General features: G+C 37.1%; 1 protein-coding gene across 1 annotated transcript; it reads left to right on the forward strand.

Moving 5' to 3' along the window:
* Positions 1–2,420: 2,420 nt before the first annotated feature.
* On the forward strand, positions 2,421–4,457 carry LOC148577055 (zinc finger BED domain-containing protein RICESLEEPER 2-like). The gene is made up of 3 exons (XM_088502835.1): positions 2,421–3,899; positions 3,983–4,310; positions 4,387–4,457. The coding sequence occupies exons 1-3, from the start codon at positions 3,342–3,344 to the stop codon at positions 4,455–4,457; spliced, it is 957 nt and encodes a 318-aa protein (XP_088358961.1). The 5' UTR covers positions 2,421–3,341.
* The last annotated feature ends 5,632 nt before the right edge of the window (positions 4,458–10,089 follow it).

A 10,089-nucleotide genomic window follows, 5' to 3' on the forward strand; every position in this document is an offset into this window, starting at 1 on the left:
TAAGCCCTCCCAACAAAAAAGCAAAATAGGGCTGGCCCTATAAGCCCTAGAAGCCCCAAATCTAATCTTCTCCTCCCTGAGACCCTGACCTGAGATTTTAGGCTGAGAACTACTTGCGTTGAAATGGTGAAACTGTGAAAGGATTTGCATTGAAACGGTGAAACTGTGAAAGGATCTGCGTTCTACCTGCGAAATCCGTGGCTACTTCTCCTCCCTCACGTGGAATCAGAGGTGGGTTTCTTCATTTTCTGTCCCTCTCTGAGTTTCTTCTTTGTTTGTTTGCAATTACATCACCCATTTTAATTCTGTTGACTGTTATCTGAGGTGGGTGATTTCAAAATGGTTGAACTATGAATTGTGGACTGTGAACTATGAACTTGTTTTCAATTTTTTTCTAAAAGGAGATTATGGAATTGAGAATCAAAGTTGAGTTTTAGTTACCATTTTTCAATAATCTGCTATTTGATTCCTACATAAGCAATTGTTCTGCTTTTAAACTTGTTTAATGTGATTTTGGTATTGTTGCTTAGCATTATTAACTATTGGATTGTTTAGCTTTTGTCTATTCGACTATTCCATATTTTCTTTCTATGCTGATTTTGATTCATTATCTTCATATTTGGATGAGTTTCATGAGAATGGTAATTGCATAATAATTTCTTTTTACTATTTTACTTACAAGTTACAATTTTACAATTCTTATATTACTGGTTTGGAAACATATTATGTATAACAGTAGCAATTGTTTTCCTTGTTTCTTATACATACTCTTGGAAAAGATACTTAGAGATAAAGGAAGAAAAAGTGAACATTGTTGTATTGTTGATTTTAGATAAAAACCATGGAGTCTAGTATTTTGTTACAGGATGACATGTACCACCATCTTCTTCAACTTATTGGATCAGATGTCTGATTTATTTTTCACTTGTCTTTTGTCTATTTTTCACCACTTGTTCCATATGTGACTTTCTTTAAGATTCTATCTTCATTTATTTAATTAAAGGCTTCTTGGTCTAAATTTAAGAAATAACTTTATCTTTTTAACAAAAAAATAAAAGGGCAGCTGATCACAAAGTTATATTGTTAAAGGATTCCGAGGTTTTCTATTATGACATCTTTTGATTTTAAATTATAAGAACTTTGTGATTTGATGCTTATGTAGTGTAGACTGTAGACTGATTTTGCAGTCTATGATTTTGTTGGTGTGAAACTGAGATTATGCTTTTGATCTCCTAAGGACCTTGTGTAGAGAAAATTTAGTTGTGTTTATTTCAGAACTGTATGTGAAAGAACTTATTGATTGCGTGTCTTTTTCGCAGTGCAATTTCCTGGTGTGGAAAACTGAATGCTATAGCTTGTCCCTACGAAACATGTGCTAGAATTCCCAGGTTAGTGTACACTTGTTATCCAGTGCCTGTGTTTCTCGCCTTATCTTTGATTATGTACTAAATGTTCTGTTGCCAACATGTCTATTAGTTTAGATAACTGATAATCTTCTGTAATGTTTCTTGCTTTTTCTGGTCTTTTGTTTTCATAGCTCAACTGCAAATCCACTATTTTGGATCCCTATACATATTGTGATCCCAGAGAGGCCTATTGAATGTGCAGTATTCGATGTCCTAGTAGGTATTTTAACTTCATTACTTTCTTTCAATTGAACTGCTTTGTTTTCTTTCTATCTTTTCATTTATATGTCTATGAGAATTTGATCAGTTACACTGTATACATTCCGCAGATTCTCCTCGTGATTCTGTACAGTTTATTGAGTGGTCCCCTACTCCTTGTCCCCATGCATTATTGATAGCTAATTTTCATGGGAGGGTAACTATTTGGACTCAACCATCTCAAGTAAGTGAAGGTTACATAAGTGGGTACTACAATAAAAATTTATAGCACAACTTAGTAGTTTTAGTATAATAATATAGTTAGAAGTTCTCTGCCATGAGTTTTCCTATGACCATAGATTTCGTTAACATTTTCTATTTAGCTTCCTGTATGATTGAGCAGATTATCAAAATCTTTGGATGAAAAGGAGATTTGACTATATGTTATAGATTAGTCCTAGGAGGCTAATTTAATTAATTCTCTTGATACTTGTGTCTGCTGGTGGGATGATACTTTTTTTCGGCCTAAGTTTCAGCTTCTCTTTCTTTTCCATTCCTAATACATGCTTTGCTTGTTTGATTGATTGTTACTGTTTTCTCTTCAATTACTTCTTATTGAAACTTCAGAGATGAATAATTAATATGAATTAATGAATGTTGTTGTTGTTGCTATAGAATTTTAATACACATTATTTGGATATGATTAGGAAATTTATAAACATAGATGATGAGATTATTTCTGAGACTCCTGTTCAAGCTTCTGGTAGTGTTGATTCTGGTAAAAAATCTAATGTTTGGAGGTTTTTTAAGAAGATTGGAAAAGACAGAGATGGTATTGAAAAGGCTGAATGCAATTTTTGTCATCATGAATACAAAATTGGAAAAAATCCAAAAACTAAGAATGGTTACGGGACTTCTCATCTAAGTCGTCAGATAGTTTCTTGTAAATCTATACCCCTCAATATTAGATTTGATGATGATATAGAGGGTCTGCCAACCAAAATTGATCAGAATATTCATAGAAAAAAATTCGCTCAGGCTATAGCAAAACATGATCTTGCATTTAGCTTTGTTGAGTATGAGGGTATTAGAGATTGGATTAATTACATTAGTCCAACGATTATAATGCCTTCTAGAAACACTTTAGTTTCAGATCTTCAAATGATTTATTCAACAGAGAAAGAGAAATTGAGGCAGAAGATATCTAGGATACCTAATAGAATTTGTTTGACATCTGATGTGTGGACAACATCTACCACTGAAGGATATATTTGTCTGACAGCTCATTTTGTTGATGAGAATTGGCGACTAGTGAGTAAGATTTTGAATTTTTGTCAAATGATTCCTCCCCATACTGGAACCGATATGGAAGCAGTCTTATTTAACTCTTTGAAGAAATGGGGTATTGATAAGAAAGTATTTTCTATTACTTTAGATACTGCTTCTGCAAATGACAACATGCAAAACATCTTAAAAACTCATCTACGTAAGCAGAATAGTTTGCTTTACGATGGAGAATATTTTCATGTGTGTTGCTCCGTTCACATTTTAAATTTGATTGTGCAAGAAGGGTTAAAGGTGGCTGTTGGAGCTTTATTTAAAATAAGAGAGAGTGTGAAATATGTGAAAGCTTCTGATGGGAGAATGATGAAATTCAAAGATTGTGTGCAGCAAGCAGAACTTGAAGAAGGTGTTGGTCTAAAATCAGATGTTCCAACTCGATGAAATTCTACATATATGATGTTGGAAAGTGCAATTAAATTTGAAAAAGCGTTTGACATCCTTAGTGTTGTAGATGGAGCTTATAAAGATTGTCCGACAAATGAAGAATGGAGCTTAGCAAAAAAAATATGTGAATTTTTAGAGCCATTTTATGAAACTACAAACCTCATTTCGGGTTCATCATATCCAACATCAAATTTGTATTTTATGCAAGTTTGGAAAATTGAATGTCTTTTGGAAGACAATCAAACTTGTGATGATGTTATTATTATGAACATGGCTTTCAGAATGAAGATGAAGTTTGATAAATATTGGAAAGATTATAGCACTGTCTTGGCTTTTGGGACAATTCTTGATCCTCGATTAAAGTTAAAGTTCTTGAGGTTTTGTTACAAAAAACTAGATCCTTCAACCTTTGAATTGAAGGCAAATAAAGTATTGGAGAAATTTAAAAGGTTGTATGGAGAGTACATAAATACTTTTGGTGGTTCAACAATTTCTCAAAGTAGTAATCAATCTCCTATGTCACCTGAAGAAGGAAGGCTTACAAAGAAGAGAAAAATGGTGATGAAGGTATTTAATTTTAATATAGTATTATTTTCTCCTATTATGTTTATTCGTTACTTAAATAATCTTTATACTATATCTTTTAGGAGTTCAGAGAATTTGACTGTGAAACCCAAACTTCCAAGGATAAAGATGAATTAGAGATTTATCTAAAAGAAGGTTTGATTCACACCAATGAAGATGATTTGAAGTATGATGTGCTGAATTTTTGGAAGATTAATGAGGATAGGTTTCCCACTCTGTCAGTTATAGCCAGAGATGTTTTAAGTATTCCCATCACTACGGTAGCATCTGAGTCTGCATTCAGTATTGGTGGACGTGTTTTAACAAAATATAGAAGTTCCACTCTTCATGAGCATGTCCAAATGCTTATTTGCACAAGGAGTTGGTTACGTGGATTTGTTCCAAATCATGATGGTAAATATTTATGAAATTTTTTTCAAATAATATTTTAAATTGAATTTCTAACTATTTTTTAATTGGTTGATTTTAGATGATGAAATTGGTGAAATTCATGAAGAAGAAGTGTCAACAGCAACGATGCATCCCCCTCAACATTCATGATTTTAGATGATGAATTTTTGTGTCAACTTTATTTTGATTTTCTAGAGACATTATTGATGGTAAATTCTAGAGAGTAAGAAAAAGGGTGATGAGATAGTGAATGCCATGTTTGATTTAATATGATCAATGTACATTATTAACATTTATTTTTTAATTTTTTTTTATTTTTTACGCATAAAAATGATAAAGGGATAAAACAAACTAATGACTTTTAATAAGTTTTATGTGTGTTGTTGAAATAGAAAATGTAAAAAAAAAAAAGAAAATTAGGTAACCCATGGTTGGCCCTAGGGCTTTTGGCCCATGAGGGCTTTTGGCCCTGAGGGCTTTTTAAAAATTTGACCCTATTAGTTAAAGGGCTTTTTATTCTTCTGGCCCTATAAAGTAGGGCCAAAGCCCTATAGGGCCAAACATATTGACACCACTAAAGAAGGAATGGCATGCGCCTTAACCCTGCAAAATGCACCTCCGCAGTAGAAGCCGGCAAATTCTTGGGTTTTATGCTCACACAAAGGGGAATTGAAGCCAACCCGGACAAATGCAAGGCTATACTCGACATGAAGAGTCCAACCAGCGTTAAAGAGGTACAAGAACTCAATGGAAGATTGGCAGCCTTGTCCAGATTTCTAGCTGAATCGGCAATAAGATCTCTCCCCTTCTACGCCACTCTAAGGAAGGGAAAGAGGTTTGAATGGACAACAGAGTGCGAGCAGGCCTTCCAGGATTTCAACAGGTTCCTGGGACAACCACCTATTCTAAATCGGCCACGAGAAGGAGAACCACTTGTATTATACCTCGCAGTAGGAAATCGGGCAATAGCCTCAACACTGGTCCGAGAAGATGACAATGGATAACAACCTATATACTTCATCAGCAAAGCATTACAAGGGTCCGAATTGAACTATCAAAAGATAGAAAAATTTGCTTATGCTCTCATACTAACATCTCGATGACTCCACCCATATTTCCAAGCCCACATCATCATGATTCGGACCAACTAACCCAAAAAAAGCATTCTGCAGAAAACAGACTTAGGAGGAAGAATCCTACAATGGGCAGTCGAGTTGTCCGAATTCGACCTTCAATATGAAGGTCAAACAGCCATCAAATCACAGTATCTGGCTGACTTCATTGCAGAGTTTACGGACACCCCCTGAAATATCTACAGAGTGGAATTTTTACGCAGACGGTTCCTCAAACAAAACTGGAAGTGGCGCGGGTGTGATAATTGAAAGTGACCAGGGAACCCAAATCGAACTTTCCCTCAAATTCGGGTTCCTTGCCTTAAACAACCAAGCTGAGTATGAGGCACTACTAGCTGGTTTGAAGCTGGCTAAGGATGTTGGAGCTCAAAAGCTTATCATCTTCAGTGACTTACAGGTAGTCACCTCACAAATAGCAAGGAGTTACCAAGCCAAGGATCCCACTATGAAAAAGTACTTGGACAAAACCAAGGAACAGCTCAGACAACTCGGGGAATTTGAGGTCCACCACATACCCCGAGAACAGAATGCTCGAGCTGATGCACTCTCAAAATTAGCCAGCACCAAACCAGGGAGCAACAATAGAAGCCTCATCCAAGAGATGCTACAGAACCCGTCAATCTCGGAAGAAGAAAAGGTCCTAGCCATAACAGGTCTGGATCAGGGATGGATGACTCCCATAATTAATTATCTCAAAACAGAAACACTCCCTACAGATAAGAAGGACGCAAAGAGGTTAAAACGGGAAGTACAATACTACACCATCATAAATAATACTCTATACAAAAGAGGGATTTCAACACCACTGTTAAAATGCATACCGACTTCCAACACAAAAGAAGTTTTAGAAGAAGTACACAGTGGCATCTGTGGCAACCATCTTGGAGCACAAGCCCTCACCAAAAAAGTGATCCGGGCCGGATTCTATTGGCAAACTTTGCAAAAAGAAGCAAGGGAATTCGTAAAGACATGTTTACCATGTCAGAAACATGCTAATTTTCATATCGCCCCACCAGAGGAGCTCATCAGTGTAACCTCACCCTGGCCATTCGCAAAATGGAGACTCGACCTCCTCGGGCCGTTCCCTCAAGGATCAGGACAGGTCAAGTTCCACATCGTCGGGGTAGATTACTTTACAAAATGGATTGAAGCAGCGCCCCTAGCCAACGCCATTGCTCAAAGAAGTCGAAAATTCCTATATAGAAACATTGTCACAAAGTTTGGGGTCCCATACTCCATCACCATAGATAATGGCACTCAATTCACAGACGCAGACTTCAGAAAATTGGTGGCTGACTTGAAAATAAAGCACCAATTTACATCCGTAGAACATCCCCAGGCTAACGGACAGGCAGAAGCCGCCAATAAAGTTATATTAGCCGGGCTAAAACGGAGATTACAGGATGCAAAGGGAGCCTAGGCTGATGAGCTCCCACAAGTCTTATGGGCGTATCGGACAACTCCACACTCCACCACAAAGGAATCACCTTTCCGATTAGCTTACGGAATGGAGGCAATAATCCCAATGGAGGTCGAAGAAGGATCACCCAGAGTAATCCACTACAATGAAGAGGCCAATTCCCTACTTCAAAAAGAGGAACTCGACCTACTTCCAGAAATTCGAGAAAAAGCTCGGATCAAGGAAGAGGCGTTGATAAACCACTATTTTACGGCTTATCTTGTGCTCAATTGAGTGGATTTTATTAACTCTTTACCCACTTATTCATACTATTTGCATGGTTTTATATTTGCCTTCCTAATTATGTGCTTTGATTGAAAACATGCTTCTTTGGCCTTCAGTTCCCTATGTTTAAATCCTCTCTTATTACCATTAGATGCCTTGATATGTGTGTTAAGTTATTTCAGAGATTACAGGGCAGGAATGGCTCAGAGGATGGAAAGGAAGCATGCAAAAGTGGAAGGAATACAAGAAGTTGGAGAAATTGCTAAGCTGTCCAGCCTGACCTCTTCGCGCTCAAACGGCTATAACTTTAGCTACAGAAGTCCAAATGACACGGTTCCAGTTGTGATGAAAAGCTAATGTCTGGGGCTTTGATTTAATATATAATATGCCATAGCTGCTTTGACGCTAGGCAATGCGAATGCGTCGTCCACGCGGACGCGTCGCAGTGACGAAAAATCAGCGTGTTTGAATTCGCAACCAGTGAATTCTGGACTGTTTCCGACCCAGTTTGCGGCTCAGAAAACACAGATTAGAGGCTATAAAGTGGGAGAATCCATTCATTCATAATCACAAGCTTTCACATTCACAATTTTAGGAGTAGATGTAGTTTTTAGAGAGAGAGGTTCTCTCCTCTCTCTTAGGATTTAGTTTTAGGATTTAGGGTTATTTCTTCTTCATCACAGGTTCAATGTTCCTTTAAATTACTTTCTAGTTTTATTTATTCTATTCCTTTAATTGTTATTTATCTTTTCAATTTAGCTTATGGATTCTTATGTTTAATTTGATTCAATACAATTTAAGGTATTTCAGATTTATGAATGCTTTTAATTTAATTTAGATATTTTCTCTTTTGGCTTTCGTTAAATAATTGGTGACTCTTGAGCTATCAAACTCATTGTTGATTGAAAATTGGAATTCTTCAAGAATTAATTCGAGTTCCAATAACTCTAACTTTTCCCAAGGAAAGACTAGGACCTGAGGATAGGAAAAGTCAGAGTCTATTTAACCAAAACGTTTTCATAACTTGCCCAGAGTTATTTAACCAAAACATTTGTAAGAAAGGTTGATTGCTTGGTTTAGTAACTATACTTACAACGAGAGTTTACTATAACTTCTAAACCATCAATCTTCAGTTCTTTCAGGTGTTAAAACGTCGGATGGCCTCAAGATATAACCGAAAAGTAGTACATCAAGGTTTTGCCAAGGACGATCTCGTCTTAATCCGAAATGATATCAGAACAAGTCGACCTGGAGAAGGGAAGCTGGCAGCAAACTGGAAAGGACCCTACCGAGTCATAGAAGTACTTGGAAAAGGATACTACAAGCTGACCAAACTCGAAGGACGAGAGCTCCCAAGGTCATGGCACGCCTACAATTTAAGAAGGTATTACAGTTAGGAGGTAATAAAATATCTTAGGATAAGGTGCACTTTTTTTCCCGAAAAAGATTTTTTAACGAGGCACCAAGCCAAGATCCATGAACCACCTGACTTAGAATGCCCACGTGTATATGTTTGCATTTTCTTTATTTTAAATAAAGTTTTTAGATTCTCTACAAATCCTCAAGACGCATTAATCTGGAACACAAAAATTCATCGCCCGATTATAAAGCTACAGATCAGCAGAAAGTGAAAATCAAATTCACTGCTTGATCACGATAAAGACCAACGAAGATGAAAACAAAATTCATCAAAAGGTCAACCAAACGGGATCAAACCCAATTTCTATGAAATCGGCAAAGATGAAAAGGTGACAAAAACAGAATAATGTAAAAAGTTATCGAAAGTGATCCATGGAAAGGACTTGACGAGGTCTTAATAAAAATGGGTTGCTAAAAATAACTTAAAGACAGGCCGACGTAAAGAAGTCGGACTAGTCGACCACAATAACCAAAGTTATAAAAAGTAAATCCCTAGAAAAAGGCCTGGCCAGCCCTAAAAAAGAGGATTACTAGAAATAACTTAGAAGGGACCGACGTGATGAAGTCGGCCCAAAACAGAAAAAGTTACAAAAAGTAATCCCTAAAAGAGACCTGACAAAGGTCCAAAAAAGGAGGATTACTAGAAATAACTTAGAAGGGACTGACGTGATGAAGTCGGTCCAAAACAAAAAAGTTATAAAAAGTAATCCCTAAAAGAGACCTGACAAAGGTCCAAAAAAGGAGGATTACTAGAAATAACTTAGAAGGGACCGACGTGATGAAGTCGGCCCAAAAGAAAAAAAAGTTATAAAAAGTAATCCCTAAAAGAGACCTGACAAAGGTCCAACTAAAAATGGATTAATAGAAATAACTCAGAAGAGGCCGACATGAAGAAGTTGGCCCGAGCCAATTAAAGCTACAACTCGGACCGACAAGGAGAAGTCGGACCAACGAAAACGCAAAAGGCAATAAAAAGATATTGGACAACAAGGCTCCAACACTCTCAAGATTCCCTAAGTTTTCAGAAAGATGCAGACAAAGCATATCACAAAAAGAAACAAGGTTGTTATCATAACAAAACTCAAGAGGCCACCTGAAGTCAACCCCAAAAGCCTGAGAAACTACTTTGTTTTTCCCAAAAACAGAGTTGCTAACAGAAAAGCAACTAAAAGTATCCACAGTCAAAAACCACAAAACTACAAAATAAAAGAGTTCAAAGCCCACAGGCCGGGCTATACATAAATATATCTGAAATAATTAGAGAGGATCCAAGGACTTCCTAGTAGCTGCATCCTGAGGTGAAGGAGGACGAGTCTGAAGAGGTACAACATCTACCATCCCGTCATCCCAGTTCAGGATCTGGACATCGGGATCCGACTTAGGTTGGCCGACTTTAGTTGCTAGAGTTGAAGGAGGCGGGGCAACGGAGACCTTGGCAGAAGGGACAGGAGGAGGGTCGACATCATCATCATCATCAAGGTCATCTGGGATGATCTTTCCATCTTTTACAACGTTGTCCAGGCTAAAAAGAGTGAGGTCAAGCTCG

Source organism: Arachis ipaensis, chromosome B1 (genome assembly GCF_059453495.1).
Source record: "Arachis ipaensis isolate K30076 ecotype BB chromosome B1, ASM5945349v1, whole genome shotgun sequence".
NCBI lineage: Eukaryota > Viridiplantae > Streptophyta > Magnoliopsida > Fabales > Fabaceae > Arachis > Arachis ipaensis.

What these genes read in the sequence shown, in the direction of transcription:
- LOC148577055 (XM_088502835.1), top strand. Translation starts at nt 3,342, where the DNA reads ATGATGTTGGAAAGTGCAATTAAATTTGAAAAAGCGTTTGACATCCTT. An exon ending in AGAGAAAAATGGTGATGAAG is followed by an intron (nt 3,900 to 3,982) that starts GTATTTAATTTT and finishes ATCTTTTAGGAG; the next exon opens with TTCAGAGAATTTGACTGTGA. An exon ending in ATTTGTTCCAAATCATGATG is followed by an intron (nt 4,311 to 4,386) that starts GTAAATATTTAT and finishes GGTTGATTTTAG; the next exon opens with ATGATGAAATTGGTGAAATT.